The sequence below is a fragment of the Desmodus rotundus genome, chromosome 1, assembly GCF_022682495.2.
Source record: "Desmodus rotundus isolate HL8 chromosome 1, HLdesRot8A.1, whole genome shotgun sequence".
Taxonomy (NCBI): Eukaryota; Metazoa; Chordata; class Mammalia; order Chiroptera; family Phyllostomidae; genus Desmodus; species Desmodus rotundus.
In genome coordinates this window covers 65,087,011-65,111,919 of record NC_071387.1, presented here as the reverse complement: position 1 = coordinate 65,111,919, position 24,909 = coordinate 65,087,011, and the positions used below count along the sequence as shown (strand labels likewise).

Sequence of the window (24,909 nt, the reverse complement as noted above, 5' to 3'; positions counted from 1 at the left end):
TTCCATTCCTGCACTTCTCACTGTCTGAACTAGTTATTTGCATGTGTCACACACTTCTCTATGAGGGAGAAAAGTCCTGACAGACTAGATATAATAACATATTATCTATAGGAACATACTCCTTTATCAGTATGAACTGAGAATTGCCTGTCTCTATTTGCTGGAATGGGAGAATGAAAGGGTCTTATGGACTAGATTTGGGGTAAAGATGGGGTTGAATTCCTCATTAGCCTGGGGAGTGTTGATGGAGGAGGTGAGATGTGAGCTGTCCACTGAAAAATGGCAGCAATACTTTGGAACAATAAAGGCAGGCTGCCAAGGCACCCCAAATCGGAAGCAGACTGGAAGATTGGCTGGGGGCTTGAATCCAGGTGGGCATTGATTTCAGAGCTAGTACTGTGCGGGACACATTCCTCCAGCTTGCAAAGCAGAAGCTTCTTTCTTACAGCCCCACAAAAATCTTGCTGGAATCCATTAAGACATTGTTTGGACCCCAGTGAACTTTTGGCTGAAGAAGAGAGGAGGCTCATGCTCACAGCAGAAAGTTCATCTTATCCTAGTATGAAAAAGATTTTAGTATGAACCAAGACAGAGGTTTTCCATGGCTTGTCTATCAGTATTAACTTCTGAACATTTCCAGGCCACAAGATTCACCCACCAAAGGATGAATGATGCTGCTCACTGTCCAGGGAAGAGAAGAACCACTCAAGATGTAAGAGTTTTTCATAGACAGCAGGCAGTATCATATCCATTTATTAACCAGGAAGACATTTCTTAACCATGAGCCCATACTGCAATACCTTGCTACAACTATTAATAATCATGAAGAGAGTAGGACCTTAATGCAACTTACAAACATTGTCATTATAAATTATTTCCTATTACAGGAAAAGGTCTGGGATATTTCTCAGACTGAATTTCTAGACAACTGAAATTCTGAGCTTTTAAAAGTTCAAAATGCCTCTGTCAGATAATTTTACTATATTTCACGGAAACTACACACACTGAATAAACTCCACTTTTACATACACTAAAGGCCTGATTTAGAAATAAATATACAAGAAAATAAAAAATTGCAAACCTGTCATCATATTCATAGTCATGTAGAGCAGCCCTAAGTCGCCCCAGTGGCCATGACTGTGTGTGTTGCTCCATCCCCTGGCCATGGCTAATGCATTCAATAGCAGAGACACCTAGACTAAGCCAGATTGTCCTCCCTGGGATCTGAAAACTGACCGGAGATGGAGAGAGACAGGATATGGTTGGAGCAAAGTTATCTGTGAAGATCTAGGCACATCTGTAGCGGAGGACCTCGAAGCTGCCCTAGTTCCTATGCCCTGGAGCCTGGCCCATTAGCTTGTTCCTTGATTCTAGTCACCCAATAACTGTTTTCTAAACAAATAGTTGAGGTTCCCATCATTGGTTCCTATTCTTTCACTAATCTTCCCTTTTTAACTTTTGTTGAACAAGTACATTTCTATTACTTGCAATCAAAAGAATCTTAGCATATGGCATATGTATTTTGCTAGGAGGAGCATTTATTTTCCTACCCTAAAACAAAATGTATAGAAGAAGATTTTGTTACTATTTGTATTCCCAGCATTTTTTAAAGGAGATGGAAAAAAACAAAGGATTTAGTTTACGGTTTTGAGAAGTCCAGAAGAAAAGAGACAGAACTGAAGGAGGTAATGCCAAAGGAATCCAACAGTAGATCTACAATATTCTGGATTTGAAAAGCAGTAGGCTCGAAAGATAGTACAAGGCTGGAATCAAGGAAAAGAATGAAAACATACATAAAATACATAGTTTCAAGAATAAGAAATTTCATTTTTTTCCTTTTACAATAACTACTTGCACACAGGTCAAGATTTTATATTTTTATATATTAAGGTTTAAAAAAATTGAGTAGTTACTCCTTATCTGATATTCATTCAAATGTTTTTATTTATTTATTTATTTTCATATGTTGCCCTTGGTAGGAGCATTGGTCAGGTTTATTGAACCTGACCAATCAACTCCCTATTGCTTTGGAATTCTACCCTTTTCATACACTGAGGGATTATTTATCCTCTGGTTTGTTTCTGAGCTATCGTTAATCTGACTGTTATTACACCTGCAATATGCTGTTTCAAATATTGAACCATATTCATTTTTCTACCTAGTTTTAGAAGACTTTAATGTTAATTCCAGTTGATGTAGAACAACATTTCACAAGTGTTCCTTTTACCCAGGAAAATGGCTATATGCATCCGTACCTAGAGCAGGTCCTCAGCTGGAGGATAAGAGAGTAGAAGAAGCCTCACCAATGATAACCAAGCTTCTCCTTTCTCCTCTTTCTGATAGAAACTGAAAAACCAGTAGCCAATAGGGCTCCCAATTCTTGGCATTTAGTCATAGATTCTTGTAGGCCTAATATTCAGGGAGTGTTACTTGGGAGGAGGTGTGATTTTTGAGAGGCAATATGAATAAAATGAAAAGTATAGGCTTTAGCGTCAGACAGATCTGGAGTTCAATTCCTAACTCAGCCACATACAAGATATATGACTTTGGGCAAGCAAATTTAACTTTTTGGGATGTAGACGAGATTCCTGTGAGGTTTAAAATGTATGCCAAGTACCTGGCATGGTTAGCATTCAATATACGTGGTCTGTCCAGCCACCCATATTTCTTAAAGAAGATACAAGATACAAAAAACATTGTACATAGGACAATGACACCTCAGTCCCTTTCAAAGTAGGTACCTTGGGACCTCACACAATTCTCCCAGTTACCATCAGCGGGTCTGTCATATTTTCCTGAATCTCATTGATGGTATAAAATCTCTTCCCTTTCAAAGGTGATTTTAGTTTTGGGAGAAGCCAGAAGTCGCAGGGCTCCAAATCTGGGCTGTAACAAGGCTGAGTCACCTGAGTGATTTGATGTTTTGCCAAAGAACTCTGCACAAGACATGATGCATGAGCAGGTGCATTGTCATGGTGAAGCTGCCAGTCATCAGTTGTCCATAGCTGCAGCCTCCTTAATCATCTGAATAATTTCCATGGACAAATGTCCAAGCTTAATGGAAACTTTGATGAAGATTCATTGCTCACAAGAAAAATACAGTACCTAGGAATAAACCTAACCAAGGAGGCAAAAGACCTCTACTCAGAAAACTACACAACACTGAAGAAAGAAATTAAGGAAGATACAAACAAATGGAAGCATGTACCATGTTCATGGATTGGAAGAAGTAACATCATCAAAATGGCCATACTACCCAAAGTGATGTATAGATTCAATGCAATCCCTATTAGAGTAGCTATGACATATTTCACAGATATAGAACAAACATTGCAGAAATTCATATGGAACCATAAACGACCCCGAATAGCTGCAGCAATTTTGAGAAAGAAGAACAAAGCAGGAGGGATCAATACCTGATATCAAACTGTATTACAAGGCCACTGTAATCAAAACAGCCTGGTACTGGCATAAAAACAGGCACATAGACCAATGGAACAGAACAGAGAGCCCAGAAATAAACTCAAGTCTATACAGTCAAATAATATTTGACAAAGGAGGCAGGAGCATAAAATGGAGCAAAAACAGCCTCTTCAACAGATGGTGTTGGGAGATCTGGACAGCTACGTGCAAAAAAATGAAACTCGATCACCAACTTACGCCATACATGAAAATAAACTCAAGATGGATAAAAGACTTAAATATAAGTCGTAACACCATAAAAGTCCTTGAGGAAAACATTGGCAGGAAAATCTCAGACATTCCACGCAGCAACATCCTCACAGACACATCCCCTAAAGCAAGGGACATAAAGGAAAGAATAAACAAATGGGACCTCATCAAAATAAAAAGCTTCTGCATGGCTAAAGAAAACAGCACCAAATTACAAAGAGAACCAACAGTATGGGAAAACATATTTGCTAATGATACCTCAGACAAGGGCCTGATCTCCAAAATATATAAAGAACTCACATGACTCCACTCCAGGAAGACAAACAACCCAATTAAAAAATGGGCAAAGGACTTGAACAGACACTTCTCCAAGGAAGACATACAGAGGGCCCAGAGACATATGAAAAGATGCTCAGCCTCACTAGCCATCAGAGAGATGCAAATCAAAACCACAATGAGGTATCATCTCACACCAGTCAGAGTGGCCAACATAAACAAATCCACAAACAAATGTTGGAGAGGATGTGGAGAAAAGGGAACCCTCGTGCACTGTTGGTGGGAATGCAGACGGGTGAGGCCACTGTGGAAAACAGTATGGAATTTCCTCAGAAAACTAAAAATGGAACTGCCCTTTGACCCAGCAATTCCGCTGCTGGGATTATACCCTAAGAACACTGAAACACCAATCCAAAAGAACCTGTGCACCCCAATGTTCATAGCAGCACAATTTACAATAGCCAAGTACTGGAAGCAACCTAAGTGCCCATCGGCAAACGAGTGGATCCAAAAACTATGGTATATTTACACAATGGAATTCTATGCAGCAGAGAGAAAGAAGGAGCTTATACCCTTTGCAACAGCATGGATGAAACTGGAGAGCATTATTCTAAGTGAAATAAGCCAGGAGGTGAGGGACAAATACCATATGATCTCACCTTTAACTGGAACATAATCAATAGAAGAAAAAAGCAAACAAAATATAACCAGAGACATTGAAGTTAAGAACAATCTAACAATAGCCAGGGTGGGGGGGGGTAGGGGCGGGGACAGTGGGAAGAGGGGATTACAGGAACTACTATAAAGGACACATGGACAAAACCAAGGGGGAGGGTGGAGGTGGGGGAGGGAGGTGGGTTCACCTGGGGTGGGGTGGAGGGATGGGGAGAAAAGGCATAGAACTGTAATTGAATAACAATAAAAATTAAAAAAAAACTGATGAGAATTTACAAACAAACAAACAAAAAAGATTCATTGCTCTACTTGTTCAATCATTTTGAACATGACAGCCATGCAGTACATATGCTCACTCAACGGCATCTACTGCCCCCGCTGACTAGTACAATGAAGTTGTCATTGTTATGCATGTGCATTCCAGTCCACTCTCCTTAGCTGTCAGGTTACATTGATGTTGCACAAACCATTCACACTATATTAACAATAGCTGGACTTTTCCTGGGCAGACCTTGAATGATGTGGATTACTTCATTATTCTTATCATTACCATGATGATAACTTCAACTCTTTCTTCCTCCTCTAAGGAATCACCTAGCCTACATATCCTTTGGGGAAGGGTCAGAAATGCAAAGAGCTACAGAATCCAGACTGTGTAGGTAATGATATGGGCTAGAAAGTGTTCACACCATCTCAAGGCCACAGCGACTGTTCAACTCTATCAAATGATTGCTGTGTTGAACTGTAGACCAAATGTTTCAGATCTGATTTTTTAAAGGATATGTTATGAATCTGGATTTTTACTGGAAATATTATTTTTAAATACTGGCAACTGATTCAAATTTTTACAAAACCACACTATGTGTACCAAACAAAAGTGTCAATGGGATATAGTTGGCTGAAGAATTGCTGGTTTGCAACCTCTGCTTTAGAGCCATGAAACACATCTGGGGCAAAAACGTAACAAAAAATAAAAACAGAAAAAAGAAACAAACCTCTACTCTGAATTATGGAGAGAAAACTTGAAGAATAGTTGGGAAAAATATAGAAGGCTAGACCTACATAGCCTCGATGGAGCCGTTGTACATATGCATTGCCTATGTATAGGGTATGTTTTAAATGAGCATAAGATTATTTCTGTGGACTAAAATCAGAAACCCAAAGAGACTCAGTGCTCCTCTGCCCTATGCCTTCTAAACACTCACTGCTTCTGCACACACCACATATGCTGACCCAGGACATACCTTGGGGAAGGAAAATGCAGGTGCCAGAAGAGCTGTACCTGTTTCACTACCGAGTGTGTCTACCTTAACTAGTCAGATCATATTTTTTACCCAAGTAAAGTAAATCCTTGACAACTCTATTCAAAAAAAGAGAAAACAAACTTTCATCCCAAGCTAGATCATCACATAGAAATCAAGAGTGAAAATGGCTGCACAGACATCATATCATGTCGTTCAATAAAAGACTGTTGTGTGTATGGATGAATCAACAGATTAACATATCTTTCTGTCAACCAGCAGCAATACTGCGCTTTCTGCCTGAGAAACTGAGGGTCACCCAATGGGAAGAATTCCTCCCTGCCAGGAGAACCTAGGGGACAGAAAGAAGGGCAGTAGTCAAGTACAGTAGACAACTTGAAAAAACAAAACACTGTCCATGTTCTTTAACTTTAATGTGACTGGATACTTATTCCAGGATTCCCTATGCTGTTTCCCTTTCCCTGAAATGTCTGTTTCTTTAAATCACCTGTCTCCACTGGCAAAGAAATTAAGCTGGTACCCAAGTGCAGTCATAAACCTAAGTACACGTGGGCTAGCCAGCCACCCGCTCCCGGCCACAGCTTGCAGGTGCAGTAGGTTTGCGCTTGGCATTTCTGCAGGAATGAAAGTGGTGTACATTAAGTTTTTTAGAATGTTTATTGTTGGCAAGGTTTTCCACTTGTATTTTCTTTTATAGTACAACTGTTTTCAAGTGAATGGAATGCTCTGTGATAATTTAGCCTCGAGGGAGGGGATTTTAGCTCAGGGACTAAAATGCACTTAGTAATAATGAAAGAGACTAACAAAGTGAATAAATAATACTAATCAAAAGAAAATACTTTAAGCTGTTCTTACAGGTTCTTAAAAACACACATACAAAAAGCATTTGCACTTAGTACAGATTAGAGTACAGGACTTGGCACCAGACAACTGAGTTTGGGGTTTTTTTGGCTCTGCTGCTTGCTAATTGAGACACCTTGAGTATATGCTCCTACTCTCAGTGTCTTCAGAAATAGAATGAGAAGACTCAGCTGGTGATCGCAAAGGTTTCTTTCAAAGACATTATTTTATGATTAGCTTTGAAAAGAGGTTCAAAATATCTCCTGAGGTCTCTGAATTTGTCTTGGCCTCCCTGTTCTGTCTCAGGTTCTTAAGTGTCCTCTTGGATCACAAGTAGTCGGCCCACAGCAAAAACACTTTGTTCCTTCTTGATCCGAGCTCCTCAGGGAAGTCTAACCAAAAGGCAATAGGAAGGACAGGTGGGGTTTATTATACTAATTTTAGGTGCTTGGGTAGATTTTCTTGATGCTGGCAAGCAGCTCTCCCTCAGTGTGTTCCAGGAGAGTCTTTGGCAAACATGAGTGTGTTACAAGTTGGGTAAAACTACGTTCATGGCTCAAAAGCTGGAAGGTACCTGATGCTTTAAATTGTTTTCATTAAGGATTTGACAATTAAATAGCTACAACATTTAAAAATATGATCCCTTTACCTAACTTGGTATTTCCTTGGAAATATGCTAATCAGTCAATGTATAATTACTTACTAATTGTTTTTCTTACTTGGATTTGATTTTTAACACTTTGAAACAATTATATGAAGTGTCTTAAGATACCCAATTTTAAAAAGGTTTCCTCAATTCTACTTTATTTTAATTGAACTATTTTACTTTTTTAAACCTAAAGCAAAGTTTCAAATCTTTAAGATTTCTGATACATTGAACCCTTGCATTTCAAGTTTCTGGGAACACTAACATTTTATGGCCCAAAACTTGATAACCATGTTAATTATGGAGTGAGTTGAACTAATTAAAAACACGTCTGAAGATCATCCAATTTAACCACGAAACATCCTGTGGGCGTAAACAATGTCCAGATCCATTTTCTAACACACAGTTAGGAAAGGAACTACATCACACTGGAATCCTGACTGATATTTATGGCCTTTGGAAACCTACTTTGCATTTTTTGAGTTTAATCCCAGGAAGGATCTAATGCCTTCAGCAATGAGAGTTCATCCAGAGAATCTGGTTGATACACTGAGCAAACCAACAGTTATCTTGACAGAGCGGCTTCTAGGTTGATTTGCGCCATCTTCCATGGTAAGCAAAGAACTGCAAATTGGTAGTCACACAATAGTCCCAGGGAGAGTAAAGTGCAGCGTAGGGAATGTAGTCAATAATATTGTAATAAGTATGTACGGTGTCAGATGGGTGCTTGAAGTATTTGGGAGACCACTTTGTAAAGTATAGGACTGTCTAACCACTATGCTGTATGTACGCCTGAAACTAACACAAAATAATAGTGAATGTAAACTTTAATTGAAAAATAAAATTAAAAAATGTAGACAGCAGTAGATCCGAACTTTTAAATTATTTCTGGACTATTATCATAAAACAACAACAAAATAATTAAACTCACATAAATGGACTTTGTTTCATAGCTTGAAGGAAATGAAAACGAGGCCCAAATAGATTACCAGATGAAAAAGACATTTAGGATAAATCATTTGTCTGATTTAGAGAGGGCTCCATCTTCAAGAGACAAAAATAGTCAACAGAGAGACGTACTGATTCGTTGATGCATCCATGAAACAGTCTGATGTGCAACTCGATGTACAGAAACTAAAGACAAGTAAAATGTGGTCTCTGCCAGTAAAGACGTCTCAGTCAAATGGGTTAGCCAGGTGGTCGTGAAAATTAATATAAGACAAAGGAAACAAGAGAAACAGGTGCAAGAGATGGGAATGAGTATTACTTCCCCTGGGGAGTTTCACTGAAAAACTGTGCACTCTGGCGAAGAGGGTGATCTGAGAGCTGGACAGTAAAGACTTCCATCCCCCCAGAACTGAATCACAGTGCCCCTCCTCTCTGCTCCAGCTGTGCCCTGTACTTAGAGTTGCATCCCTAGTATTTAGCATAATCCCTAGCAATAAATGCTCAATAAACACTTGTTGAATGAATGAATCTACAGTACTTCATCCCTCCAAACCTCACTTTCCTTCTCTATAAAAATATTAACAACCCCTCACGGATTCATGTCAGGATTAAAGAAGATTACATATGTAAAATGTTTACATAGCATAGTTCCTGGCACATAAGTACTCAGTAAAGATGAGGTATTATTACTAATATTACGCATTATTACCTCTATTTTTATAAATGAGGAAATGAGGCTTAAAGAACCAAACAGTCCATGATCACACAGATGGTAAGTTTAGAAGTCAGATTTCAAACTGAGTCTCAAACTCAAGGCCCTTCTCCATCTTATGCGGCTACTGATCATACATAGTTATTTGTGTCTGAGCCTCATCTCACTAAGACTGCAAGCTTCTGGAAGACAGGGATCATGACATTGACTTTCATATCCCCATAGAACCTAATTCAGAACCACATGGCGGCCCTATTTTAAAACCTGACTGAAACTATCAGGCCTCACATATCTCAAATGTAAAATGAAAGGATTAAATTGCAAGATTTCAAATTCCCTTCTCAGTCACAAAACAATCTTCTGTGAAATCACTCTATGAATGAAGTACAGAGTTAATACATAATGTAGCTAAATAAATAATGCTTTGAGAATTTAATATAGTAGGGAAAAAGACCTCTCAACTCCAAACTTACTGTCCTCAAAAAAAAAAAAAAAAAGGAAAGATGTTCAACTTCCGGTCTGATATCACTATCCATTCATTCCACATATATTCAGTGAAGATCTGTTGTGTGTCGGTTTCTAAGTCACTTTTAATACATGCAAATAGATAGGGTCAGGAATGACTTATTAGAAAATAGTGAATAAAGAGGACACTCATCTAAACTGATGGGTCAGTCACAGTAACTTTGTCAAAGAGTGGGTACTCTCAGAGCAAAAACAGTCTTTAGACTTAGTCCAGAGACTTTGTACTTCATTTAAAAAACAACTTTCTTGAGGTAATTTATATCCTATAAAATATACCCATTTAAAGTAGATAATTCTTTGGTTTTAGTATATTAATAGAATTGTGAAATCATCACCAAAATCTGTTTAGAACATTTTTGTCAGCCCCAAAAGAAACCTCATGTTCACTAGCAGTCACTCCCCATTCCTCTCTAACCCTCAGCCCTGGGTAACCACTCACTTACTTTTTGTCTCTACAGAATTGCCTATAGACAATTGCCATTCTGGACATTTTATATAAGTGAAATAATAGAATATGTGGCCTGTTGGACTGCCTTCTCTCCCTTGGCATACTCTTTTGAAGATTCATCCATGTATGAGTTCTTCATTCCTTTTTTATTGTGGAATAATATTTCATAGTATGGATAGCCCACATTTTATTTATCCATTTATCAGTTGATAAACATTTGGGCTGTTCCTGTCTTTTGGCTATTATGAAGAGCCAAACATTGATGCCTGAACACAAGTTTTTTGGGGGAGGGCAGGAACATATGCTTTCATTTCTCTTGGGTATAGACCCAGGAGTGGAATTGCTGGTACATAGGGTGACTATGTTGAGCATTTTGAGAAACTGCCAGACTATTTTCCAAATCACTGCAGTGTTCCTCACATTTTAAGACACACACACACACACACACAGAATGACTATTTGGTGTTAATGTTGCACCAATTCTCATGCAGTACTCTCACAGATAATAAGGTGATACTCCAAAGTTAGAAACAGTAAATGAGGGGAAAATTGAGTATATTTTTCTCCAGTTAGGATGCTCCTTGAGGGAAGGACTTGAGTCCTGTTCACTGCTATATGCCCCAGGGGATATCCTAGTGACCAGTAGTAAGCATTCGATATTTGTTGAGTCAATAAAGAGCCCCCCAAAGTCACTGTGCAGTAAAGGGTAAACTTTGCCCAAAGACATGTCTGGCCTTTGCCCTTGACTCCTGGGAGGTAACTCCAAGCCCTCTTAAATAATTTCCTGACCAATAAGAGTGTCATTGTCTGAGGGCCTTAGGCCATGTCAGATAGTCTACTGACAACATGATTTATGCTGAAGGGCTGCAGTCTTTAGGGAGGACGGACACTAAGGTCAGCAGGTAATCAACTATGCCTATGTGACTGAGCCTCAGCAAAAACTCTGGATGCCAAGATGTGGGTGAGTTTCCCTGGTTAGCAATCTCCATGCATATTTTCACACACTGCTTCTGGGAAAATTCAACGCAGTCCACAAAACTCTACAGGTAGAGGACAGCTGGAAGATCCGCATTTGAATTCTCCTGGACCCTGCTCTGTGCACCTTCTTTTGGCTGATTTTAATTAGTATCTTTTTGCTGCAATAAACTGTAACTGCAAGTATAATAGTGAGTTCTTCTAGTGAGTTATCAAACCTGAGAATAACCTTGGAGATCCTGAACTTGAAGTTAGTATCAGAAGTGAGGATAGTTTGGGCGATCTCAAAGTTGGTAGTTACTAACAATGTCAAACATTCTTAAAGATGATTAAGTAAATTAGCACATTCAGTATTTCTACAAACAAATGGCCTACAGAATCATTCATCAGACAAGGAATCATAGAGTAAATCAAGAAAAGGTTGGATCTTGGTAGAGCTTTCATTTAATGGGAAAACCCTGGGCCACAGAGTTCCTTTCCTGAGCTACTTACAGCTTTATTAACTACTCATACTTTTATTAACAAAGAGGTGTTGTGCCTAATGATACTTATGCTTCATTATTAACATATTTTTTCCCAGAGGAAAGGGTGACATATAATAAAAATCACAGTATTTGAATCGTAGCTGTGCCTTCCTCTACTTGTAGGACCGTCTGTGAGCCTCCATCTCCTCACTTATAAAGTGGAAATGACAAAGATACCCCAAAGGATTGGCACAAGAAGCACATGGTGATATGCATAGTGCCCTCTGCAAACTACACAGCATGAAAACTAATAAAATTTGAAAAAAAATTCTAAATTAGATTCACTCTGCCTTTATATACTTTACTGAATTTCTTTGGGAAAACAAAATCAACGATTTTGTCCATCCCAACCCATGATTACTTTCAAAAAATAAATTAATGTAACTTTCAAAAAGTTTTTCTATGAGAAGTATAGAAAAAAGGTCTCCCACTGAAAAGCAGAGAAAGAAATAAAAATTAAAATCCCAGTGTTTCAGCCTGAGCAGAAAGGTGGGGAGAGAGTCCTTGAGGAATGTCACTTTCTAGATCTCTCTAGATTCAAAGAGAGAGGGTACGTCAAAGAATTTTAAACTATACAGCTTTTCCTAAAAGTAACAAACATTTCAATTGGCTTGTTATCTAACGGGTACATGGTCTTAGAAAAGATTAACGTGACAAATATTAATCATACATAAGTAGGCCTGTAACTATACAAGTTTAATGGAAAAACACCTTTCAACTCAGAAGATGGATATAAGGAGGAAGAAAGGATACAAACTCACTGAGTGACAGCAGGTAGTACACTGTATGTACTTTATCTTCTCATCCCTCACCATTCCCCCAATCCAATGTCTTCTCCTATGTACTGCATCCCAATGAATGGTAGCACCATACTTTGCTTAAACTAGAAACCTTGGCATCATTTTGCCTTTCAATTTTTCTCTCCTACTACATTTAACCAATAACCAAATCCATGGATTTCATACCTTGATTTGTTGCCAATCTCTCCTTTTCATCCCACTACCAGTTTTGCCCCTTTCCAATCCATTGACCTCATTGCAGAGTACTTTTCTAAATTAAGTATCCTAGCTTATCTTTCATCTGCTTGAATTACTTCAACAGCACTCTTTTGCCCTCAATATTCCAAGTCCCCACCACTCTTAATATAACTTACATGTCTTCTCATAACATGGGCCCTGACAGCCTCTTTAACCCACTTTCTCTTCACTATCTCTCTTCAATTCCAGGCACCAGTCAAGTTTTTCCAGTTATCTCTTCCTCTGAATGTTTTTGATCCCATGTCTTAGTTCAATAGTCCTATGACTTCCCACAGTCTAAATTTCTCCCATTGTGACTCTTACACACAACTCAAAAATGTATTTATACACATATATGTATATAAATATATATATATGTTTGTACTATCTGCAAATAAACAGGGATATATGCTTATTGTGGGCTGAATCATGTCTCCCAAAAAGATATACTGAAGTTCTAACCCACTGTACCTGTGAATGTGATCTTATTTGGAAGGGTCTTTGTAGACATAATCAAGTTAAGATGAGGTCATACTCAATTAGAATGGGCTCTAATCCAGTATCCCTGTTGTTCTTGTAAGAAGAGAAGAGACACTGGGAGGAAAATGTCATGTAAAGACATACAGACACACAGACACAGAGGGAAGCTGGTCACGCGACAGTGAAAGCAGAGACTGATGCTTCCAACTAGAAGCTAAAAAGAGGCAAAGAAAGTTTGTACCAAGAGCCTCGGAGGAAGCGTGGCTCTGATGACACATTGATTTTGGACATCTAACCTCCAGAATGGTGAGAGAATACATTTCTCTTGTCTAAAGCTAATCAGTAAAGAAATCACCATGTAAAGTAATTTGGGCTTTCTTTACCCTGAAGAAAAGACTGCAGTTGGAATGATTCAAGCAGATAAAAATAAAGTAAATCTGTATTTTAGAAAAAGCACTCTGTATACGGTGAGGAGAATATAGTGTAGTGATTACCATGTACACTTTATTGTTTCAGGAGAGAGGAATGTAGCAGAGTGAAGATAGTATACTTTCCTGTATACTTGTCACATCTTTCATCAGAGTGTAAGTTCTGGGAGGGTAGGCACTGTGCATTTTTCTATCCATTCATGTATTTTCAGTATCTAGTACACTGCTAATAGCTAAGTAAATATTTGTTAAATGCCTGAATGAATGAATTTTTGACAATAACCCTAGTAAATGTATCATCCCTGAGAGATCCTATTCAGCTTTGTATACTCAGTACTCCACACAGCAGATTGTTGAAAGAACAAACAAGCAATGTTTAGAAACTAAGTAATTTGCCAAAATCCAACTGTAAAGTATTAATAGTTCACTTCATCTTTACTTTATCATGGAAAGAGGAGGAAAAAAAGACTGTGCATTAAATCTTATAAGCAACATATGCTTCCATGTGGAATTAGATTACAAAACACAGAAGGAAAAATGGCTAACTCCTTGTTTCTGACATCACCACCTTTAGAATAACTGGTAGACATTTGATACCAGTGACTTAGGTCACAGACGGAGATGGAGAAATAATTATTCCATTCAGTTCATTTCAAACTACTCACCACAGGAATTATTAAAAATGGAAAGACCTTCTTTGTTAGAAGTATGGTTCATTTTAATGTTGCCACAGTATTAATATCAAAACTCTGTGGTGCAATTTGTTGCTTATTTTCTATTTTATTATTCATTTAAAACAATATTATATAAAGAGTTACTTGAAAGGAAGTCTCTTTTTCCTTTTTGAAATGTCTTAAAGTAATAAATATGTAGATTCATTACAAAAGATGTGGTTTATAATTGTGCTTGGTCTTTCTCATCAACATTTTAGGAATCAATGGATGAATTTCATTAAGTATAAAAATAAAACACACTTTTCTGTATTTGACTTCAAAGTAACCTCAGAATAATTTTTATCATCAGCACATGTTTTACCTGTACATTTATGCTACTCTTTTTACATATATTTAAAACAAACCAGCTTTGTGCTTTACAACAAATATAAATGGGGCAATTTGGATAATCAAAATAAATGAATAACAGCAGTACTAATAGAGCTGATCCTACTTGTGATGGCTCATTAACTCTGCAGGATGCAATTCACTACCCTGGATCAGGGGTTAATAATGGCACATCATGGAGCTATTAGCAAAGGAAGGTTTCAATAGGAAATTAACAGAAGGTCTGTTCATTCATTGGGAAGTCAGTATCCCTTTTTGAATGTATAACCACATTGAGCCACATACTCAAAAAGGTCGTAAAGAGAAAAAGTCAAAGAAAAGCAATAATTTGGATATTACTAGTATTATGTACTAGTAAAGCTGGTAAGCACTTTAAAGCATTTGATTACTTAATTTAATCATCGCATCAACCCTATCAGTAGTTAAAAATATTAACCTCATTTTGCAGATGAGGAAACTGAGGTTTAGAACTTGCTCAAAGCCACATGTCTGTGAGTGGTGGAGTTTGGATTCCAATGAGGAGTAGGACTCCAAAGCTTTTGCTCCTAACTAGTCATACTGTGACAAACTGCCTCCCTAGCCCTGCCTTGTTGCCAGCCTCACCTAAGCTAGATAATAATGAACAAATAAAATCCCCATGTCTTAGTCTGATTTACCAAAGGTGGGGAGAGATACCATTACCCTCTGGGGACAATGACCAGATTCCAAGAGGGAAAGAAAAGAGAGAATGTTGTTGGAAAAGTTATATTCACTAAACCTTTTGTTTTCATATGTAAATGAGAGAGTTAAAGCTGGGCAAAATATTGTCCCATGGGTGATGCCAAAGAAATAAGGTAGAGGGCATAGTTAGAAAGAGTGGATAAACATCGACATCCTCTGAACTCTGGTCTGTCATTAACTAGCTGTAAGATCCGGGGGAAAATGGCACAACCTAAAGCAGCAACATTCCTCGTGGCTGGACCAGATGGTCCCAAAGGCAGCGCTTTCCAAATGCTGGTCTGCGAAACACTATTAGTGACCATTTCTGTGCTCTGGAGAAAAAAAATAAAATAAGTACAGGGTAGCAACATTCTCATTAATCAAGCTGAATCCAATTTAAATAATTGTCCTTCATTCTTAAAATCAGGTTTTTACTTCTTTCTTGTTAATATTTCAGTAACAAAGTGATGATGGTGAAAGTCCATGGCAGAAGGTTTTTTAAAATGTTTTTTCAATGTCCTTACTTAGCAGAATAGGTTGGTTACTTTACCTCATTCCATAAACTTTTTTGAATTGTTACAGGGTTATGAAATCCCACACAGGGAACCACTACTTTAATATATTTTGGATCTCAAAATGTTCAGGCTTTTTTACATGGCCAGAGCACTTTACAGTTTCTAAGCATTTTCATGTGATTTCTCTCCTGCTGCTCTGTAGTTTAGGAGGCAGTCTCACTTTTCACAGGTTGAAAAATAGAATGCGGGGTGGTCGAGTAACTTGCTCAAGATGACAGACTGTTAAAGAGCAGCCAGGTTCCAATGTGTGTCACTTGACTTTAGATCCCATCTACCTTTTAATGTGCACGTGGCTCATAATCATAGGGAGAGTGTTCTCAAAACACAGAACTAAGAAGTCTCATGTCTGGGGGCTGGGGGACAAGAGTTTCATCTTCTGAGAGTTCTCCAGATGATTCTGGTATGCAGACATGTTTGGAGACCACTGTTCAACACCAAACGGTACCTGCCTCTGTCCACCCAGACTCACTAGAAGAAATAAAAGCTTTGGAGTCACACAGAACTGGGTGTCTCTGGGCAAGCCTTATAATCTGCCCAAGCCTCAGTTCTTCATCTGTGAAGTGAGGATAAAGCTGCCTAGTAAGTTGTAAGTATTAGAAAAAGTATATGTTAAGGGCCTAGATATGGTAGTCATTGAAAATTGGAAGCTATTTTGTCCCAACAAACAAAAGTCCAGGGCCAGAAAGCTTCACAAGTGAATTCTACAGACTTTTAAAGGAGAATTAATACCAACTTTTCCCAACTCTTCCATAAAATCGTTAAGAAGGGAATACTTCCAACCTCATTCTACAAGGCAAGGTTACCCTGATATCCAAACCAGACAAAAATGCTACAAGAAAAGAAAATGATGGGCCAATACCTCTGATGAAGAGGATGCAAAAATGCTCAATAAAATAGTAAACTGAATTTAACAATGCATTGGAAGCATCACACACCATGATCGAGTTGGATTTATTCCAGAGATACAGAGATGGTTCAATATCCACAAATCAGTCAGTGTGCTACACCACATCAACAAAATGAAAGATAAAAATCATATGATCATCTCAATAGATGCAGATGAAGCACTTACAAAATTCAGCATTCATTTATGATAAAAATGCTCAACCAAGTGGGTAAAGAGGGAACATACCTCAACATAATGGAGGCCATCTATGACAAGCCCACAGCTAATGTCATACTCAGTAGTGAAAAGCTGGAAGCATTTCTGCTAATATCGGGAACTGGACAAGGGTGCATGGTCTTGCCTCTTTTATTCAACACATGATTGGAAGTCCTACCCAAGTCAATTAGGCAAGAAAAAGAAATAAAAGGTATCCAGATCTAAAAGAAAGAGGTAAAACTACCAGTATTTGCAGATAACATATTATATATAGAAAACTCTAAAGACTCCAACAAAAAAACTGTTAGAACGAATAAATTCAATAAAGTTGCAGAATACAAAATAAATATAGAAAAATCTTCTGTATTTCTATATACTAATAACAAACTATCAGAGAAATTAAGAAAACAATCTCATTTATTATACAATTGCATTAAAAAGAATAAAATACCTAGAAATACCTAAGGAGGTGGAAAGCCTGTATGCTGAAAACCATAAGGCCTTACTAAAAGTATCTGAAGAAGGCACACAGTGATGGAGAGATATTTTGTGCTTGTGGATTGGAAGAATTAATATTGTTTAAATGTTTATACTATGCAAAGTGATCTACAGATTCAATGCAATCCCTATCAAAATTCCAATGGAATTTTTCACAAAAGTAGAACAAGCAATCATAAAATTTGTATGGAACCAGAAAAAATCCTGAAGAGCCAAAGCAATCTTGAGAAAGAAGAACAAAGCTGAAGGTACCACCCTCCCTGATTTCAAGCTATATTACAATGCAATAGTAATACAAAGTATGTTACTGGCATAATAACAGAATAGAGAGCCCAGAAATAAGCCCACATGAATGTGGTCAATTAGTGTAATTTACAACAAAGGAGCCAAGAATATACAATAAAGAGGACAGTCTCTTCAATACATGGGTTTGGAAACTGGACAGCCACATGCAAAAGAATGACGCTGGACTTGTATCTTACACCATATACAAGAGTAAACCCAAAATGGATTAAAGACTTGAATTTGAGACTTAAAACCATTAAACTCCTAGAAGAAAACATAGAGGGTAAGCTCCTTGACATTGGTCTTGGTGATGATTTTTTGGATTTGACACCAAAAGCAAAGGCAATGAAAGCAAAAATAAATAAGTGGGGCTATATCAAAACACAAAGCTTTGGCACAGCAAAGGAAAACATCAACAAAATGAAAAGGCAACTACAGAATGGGAGAACATATTTGCATATCATATATTTGATAAGGGGTTAATCAAAATATATCAAGAATTCATATAACTCAATAGCAAAGAAAACAATCTGATTGGACATATTTCCAAAGAAGACATGCAGTGGAAAACATAGTACATGAAAGATGCTTGACATCACTAATCATGAGGGAAATGCAAATCAAAACTCCAGTGAGATGTCAATCACCTCATAGTGTTTGAATGGCTATGAATAAAAAGACAAGAAGTGCTGGCGAGGATGTGGAGAAAAGGAACATTTATGCACTGTTTGGGGAATGTAAATCGATGCAGTCACTATGGAAAGCAGTGTGGAGGTTGATAAAGGAGGGGAGTGGGAAAAATGAGTGAAGATGGCCTAAAGTTACAAACTTCCAGTTACAAAACAAGTTTTGGGGATGTAATGTATAGAATGATGATTATAGTTAACAATACTTTATTGTATTTTAAAAGTTAAAGAAGCTCATCATCACCAAGCCCTTATTATATGAAATGTTAAAGGGAGTTACCTAAGAAAAAAGAAGATCAAAAATAGGAACAGTAAAAATGACAGCAAACTCACAGTTATTAACGACCACATATAAAACAAAAACGAGAGCAAACTAGGCAAACAACAGAACATGAGGGTTGTCAATAGGGGAGTGGGAGGGGGAGAGGGGGGTAAAGGTACAGAGAATAAGTAGCATAGATGATAGGTGGAAAATAGACAGGGGGAGGGTAAAAATAGTGTAGGAAATGTAGAAGCCAAAGAACTTATAAGTATGACCCATGGACATGAACTATAGGGGGGGATGTGGGAGGGAGGGGGGTGGGCAGGATGGAGTGGAGTGGGGGGGGAAATGGGACAACTGTAATAGCATAATCAATAAATATATCAAAAAAACCCACAAAAAATTGTTAACACTAAAAAAAATGTAAATTATTTTGATTCCTCTAATATATTTTTTAAAAAGTTGCTAAGGGAGTATATCTTCAAAGCTCTTATCACAAGAAAAAAATTTTCTAACTATATGTGGTGATGAATTAACTAGATGTGACGATCATTTTGCCACATATACAGATATTGAGTCATTATGTTATACACCTGAAATTAGTATGTTTTATGTCAGTAAAAAATGGAAGCTATTTTACTGCCTAGTATGATTCTCTAATATTAATGAATAGTAATAAGATCTATATTATAAACAGTGATGAGTCTAGAATGTTCTCAAAGCACTTCGCAACAAATACAGATAATACACTCATTCATGACCCTGGGATGGTCTCCAGGTCTCAATTTCTTCCTCTGTGAAATAGCTGTACTGTTTATTGCTAAAGTATCTCCTGGCTGGACAGTCTAGGGCTCCATAGTTTTGGTTGAGTTAAAAGCCCAGTTTTGAAATAGTGGTTCTTAGACGAGTATTACACACGTATATTGAAATAATTGGTGCTTATGAATAACAGATCTCTATAATGATGCTGTCATTTTCTATCAAGGTCAGACCATGTCCAAAGCTAAATGTTTGCTTCTTCATAGTTTATAATTTTATGTGCTTAGCCTCAAAAACATTTGAAGCAATATTCAAATGCAGAAATGTACGATATCTAATGCCCCTGAAGTACTCATAACACTTGGGGATACTGCTTCCAGGTTTCGGTCTGCGTGTTGTTGCACATGCACACGCAGTCTCCCATGGTATTCTTCACATACCGCTGTCAAATGTCAACGGACCAACTGTATACCTCCCATAAGCTTCATCTGAGCTGATTCATGAGTGTGTTCAACCACTTCCTGTTTATAAAAAATTGTGTTATATACTCCTTCAAAAAACATATGCTGCAACTTACAAAAAATATAATAAGACTGAAATAAAGCCAGAGAAAGAGCTAGGAATCCCTAACAATGGGGTAGAAATGGAAGAGATGGGAAAATAGGGCAGAGCAGTTTTTTTCAGGAAACTAGGAAAAGCTATTTATAAAAACTGCACATTTAAGCTAGCACTAAGAATTTTTTTGGCAGTTTTAAGAATTTTATGAAAATGTGGCTTTTTCTTAATATTTCTTATGAAAGATGGAAGATACTAATTGCTAATATACAGAGAAAACTTAAATATAGGAAGTTTTTCAAAGAATAAAATGCATGCATTTAAACCCTTTCGGGGTAGTAGTGAGTGCTCTTCTTTTGGTGACTGACTTCACTCTTGTGCTCCTGAAAAAGTATGTACTGGAGTAGTCCACCTTCAATTCATCCCACTCTCATCTTGCTATTTTCTGTTCCTTCCCTTGTTTTATAAAATTCAAGTAGGTTTTAATAACAAAAACACAAGGCTATTATGGTAATAGGAGTGAAGATTAAAAATTACACCCATTACCCATTCATATTAATAGGTAGTTTTTGACCCCCTGAGCATGCTTATTTTTATAGATTGCTTTCTACCCTGTGCCTGAGTTATAATCAAAATGGAAACTCTCTCCTTGTTCCAGACCTAGTTTCCTTTCTGCTCCAGCTGTCCCTGCCCTGGCCGGGGCACATGCGTGCCTGCACCTTGGCTGCTCCGAGAGCCTCCTTCTCACTGGTCCCTTTGTCTCCAGGGCCCTCCACATCGGCATCCTGTAAATGCAGCTATATTAATTTTTCTATAGCAGACCTACGATTATGTCTTTTCTCCCCCTAAAACTCCTTCCCGGGCACTCACTTTACGAGCATCCTGTGTGCCATTCAAGCTTCCGTGATTTTCTCACGAACCTGCTCTTGTTACTGTGCACCTGGGGGTACCCTGCTCTGCAGCCCAACTGCTTGTTAGTGACTAAGTCAAGTCTGAGGTTTTCATCTCCTTTACCATACTGTTGCCTCTAATAAGACAGATAAATGAAGACCATAATAGTAACCACGTATAATTCCTACGTACAATAGGCCACAACTCTTTACAGATATGGTAGGGTTTATATTGGCCACTAAATCTCACAAGTCACACATCAGAATCTAACTTAAGGAGGCAGGCTTGTACTTATAACCAAAAATCCAGCACTGTCATTTCATATTTAGCATATATAAAATTTATTCTTTCGCTGCTGATATAGGATTTCCTTTTAGTTGCCAAGGTACAGGAGGCCAGCTGGCAGGATTAGACTAGGGAAAAAAACAGGCCACGTTGAACTCCCATACAACAGAAACAAATGAAACCTAATTTGCTGACCTGTCTTGTTTATTTTGGTTCATTCGTCTCAGTGTAATATATAGTACACATAACTTTAAAGTAGATATCAGGATACCTGGAATTTAGTCCCATTTCTGCCACACCCAACCGTATAACTTCCAGAAAAATCATACAAATTCTCTGTCCTCATTTTTTTCACATACAAAATGGAAATCTGTCTTGCTTTATTCAAACAGTACACATGAATAAGGAATTATTATTTTATTTGCCATCCCTACAACGTAGTCCCTTTTCTGTATCTACTTGCTTTTCGATTCTCTATGATTCCGAAAGCTTTTAAAGACTCCTTGATTCCATTTCAATGCCACTGAGAGTCCTAGAGAAGGAAGCAAACACCAAACGCCACCAATGATGTTCAAATATATTGCTTTTAGATTGGATCATCTGTAAGGCCTTCTTAGCTTTAAAATAGTAAGGAAAAAGGACTCATGGACACAGACAACAGTGTGGTGATTGCTGGGTGGAGAGGAGTATAAGGGGACTAAATGGCAATGGAAAAAATACAATAAAGATTAAATAAAAAATAGTAAGATTCTAAATTCAAACTTATATCTGAAACTTGCATATTTTATATGTAAAGAAAACTTCAGATATGTAAACATCATCCCCATCCTCCTAACTGAGAAGTGCTTGGACATGCCCACATTTCCCTGTCTCACGATTCTAGACCTTGTGAAGCTTGAGAATGTCTTCTCCCTCTTGACATAAAACCTTGCAGGACATATCACAGCTCTTGTGGTACTTCACGCTATAGTTATTCCTTTTACGTCTGAATACAGATTTGTTTTAAATAAACATGTGAATTTGAAACAAATTACTGAGACATATTTTACATTAATTTTTATATTGTCATTTGTGATATTAGAGATTCTGAAGGAAGAAAAATTCCTACCAATGTTTTCTTGGGAAGGAGATGCAAAGATTCTTAAAATGTCTACTTTGTGAGATATAAAAGTATATGGTGAAGTATACACAGCACAGAGGAAACTATAGCAACTGCTTGCTTCAAAACCTAGGTTGGCCATCCTAATATAAAGAAGCCAGTCAGAGAGAGAAAAATACCCTATGATCTCACTTACATATGGAATCGAATGAGCAAAATAAATTGAGAAACAAAATAGAATTAGAGAGATATATACATGGGACAGACTGACAGATCTCCGGGGGGAGTGGGTGGTGGACTGGATAAGAGAAGGTGAAGATTACTAGCCAAAGAATATATATGTGTAACGCATAGATACTGACAATACTGTGGTGAAGACCGGGGTGGGCCTGGCAGGGGGTGAGCAAAGGGGGTGTAAAATGGGGGCCACCTGTGATGGTGTCAGCAGTAAAAAATAGAATTTAAAATCAAGATGGCAAACGTACTAATTCTCCTTCCCCTTGCTAACTTCCCTCCCAAAGTAGATGTTAGTAAATTGATACCAGAAATCAAACTTCTTTGCTGTCCTATTTTAAAGGTTCACCTGGCTGGAATCTGATCTCGCGACACTGCCATGTTGTTCGGGACAGTCTCTATGAACTTTCAACCCAATTACAGTTATGACAAAGAAGCAAGCTTTTCTACAGTGTGGAGACTTCAGAGTCAAACTCATCTGACTCGAAGTAAATAAAAACTCTAAGTAAATGAAAATAGATGCTTCCAAATGCACACACACACAGACATAAAACACATTTCAGGGACAACCTAGGTAGAGGTCATTTCAGAGTCTAGTCCAAAAAATGATATATAATACTCTAGAATTTTTATTCTTCCATATTCAAATGAGACTCAAGGATAGAAAAAAAAAGTCTAGCCTATTTTTCCCTAACACAAAATACAACACTTGTAGTTTTAACTGAAATTAAAACTCAATTTTAAAATCTGTTATTATTTATAAGCACAATAAAAAGCAGCACTGAGTGATTCAGAGAGCAGAATGATAGAAAAGGTGTTTATAGAAAGACACTGAAACCTTCTGGAAAAACAGAATGAAAAGAAGCCAGTACTTACCTGGCATAAACCACTGATGCACATATCCAAAGAGTCTGTGTTGCAGCGAGTCCCGTCTAAGACCTTCGGTGCCAGTTCAACAACCAGGGCTGTTCCTTTGGCCTGGCACTTGAGGGAACATGGGTTGTCAGGGTCGTTAGACACAGGAAGCCATTCGTAAAACTGGTCATGGTACTTGACATCATTATGAGCTGAGCACTGTTGAGCTCGGAAATCGCCTGCTTCTGGTGGGCAGTCCTGGAGAAAAAAGTGGGGAGGGACAAACACAGGTTGAGATGGGCAGGTGTGTGGTCTTTCAAGGTCTTAGAAAACAAAGCAAATATCTTGGTCACTACACATGGACTCTCCCATGTCATCTGAGAGGTCGTATGATTATTTGGTCCTCAGAATGAATATATTTGAGAAAGTAACCACCTTGAAATGTATTTTCTGAAAGATGTTTAATGGTCCATGGGTTCCTCCACATTGTAATATCATTTTTATCTCTTTATAACTTAAATAGAACTTAGTAAAATCAGAGGATTAGTTGATAGCATCTCTGTTGATGACAATATTTTAGCCACAACAGCAAAAAATTATGATGATTTCATTCAAAAAGGTTTTGTGGGGCCATTCATGAGGTTTTTTTTTTTTTTTTTAAACTTAGGCTGCACAGTATCTAGAATTAAACATGGGGAACAAAGAGAGAAAACAGCATTTGTATGTGAGTTCCTTTAGCTTAAGGCAGCATGGGTGAGGGGAACGGTAAGATGTCCTCCTCAGATGGGAGTGTGGCCGCACTGCGGTGGGTCTCTCTGAGCCCAGGTTTTCTATGTCTAGAGCAGAGGCAATAATAACACCCAGCTTGCAAGGTCTCAAGGTGAGAATTTCATGGGCTTTTGTCAGCCAAATACTGACATAAGGAACACAGTACCTGGTTGATATTACTATTTAATGAAGCCACTGAAGAGGAAGAGTTGGAGAATAAGGAGATTTTCTGAATTTGACTTTTAAATAATGTTGGCAGAGACCAGTAGAAAAGAAGAATGTGTTTTAAATGTACATTTCATAAAGGGCATTTTGAAATGTAAAACTGTACCAACATGGCTATTACCTAATGAATGATAAACTTCAATGAAAGCAGATACGACTTAACCATAAAAAGGCAAATATTGCCTATCGCTTGTACAGTTTTGATAGGTCTATTTTTTTTGGCATGTGTTCAGATTACGATGCACTACATAGAATATTCAGTTGTGGAAAGACTTATTATAGTTTTTACCTCAAATGAAGAATTAGCATGTGGCCTTTAGCAATTCTTGGTTATTACACATCATTTTTGAGAGTTCTCTTACACAAATTTTCTTGTTCTGAAAATCTCTTCACATTTAAGTAAACATTCTGAGAACAGCATTACTCTATTTTAAAAAATGGAATTCCTGACACTTTCATCAAATTTTAGTGGTACGTAAGTAGCATGTAAGGCTCTAGTAGTTGGGAAGCATAATTTTCTCAAAGAGATGGGATATAAAAAATTAAATACTAATTTAGAATGAATAGAATTTGGGACAAATAGGTCCCAAATATAATTATAAACTCTCAAAGGCATTTTATTCTTAGTATTCTATAAGTTCTC

The 24,909-nt window shown here is 37.7% G+C and overlaps 1 protein-coding gene across 3 annotated transcripts in view; it reads right to left on the bottom strand.

Annotated features, from left to right (window-relative positions):
• The window catches only part of ADAMTSL1 (ADAMTS like 1), an 892,695-nt gene that overhangs the window by 289,242 nt on the left and 578,544 nt on the right, over positions 1–24,909 (bottom strand). For all 3 annotated transcript variants that reach the window (XM_053924703.1, XM_053924704.1, XM_045193737.2), the window contains one exon: positions 23,295–23,531. In XM_053924703.1, the coding sequence (XP_053780678.1) occupies positions 23,295–23,531 (237 nt within the window). The remainder of the gene's footprint in view (positions 1–23,294; positions 23,532–24,909) is intronic.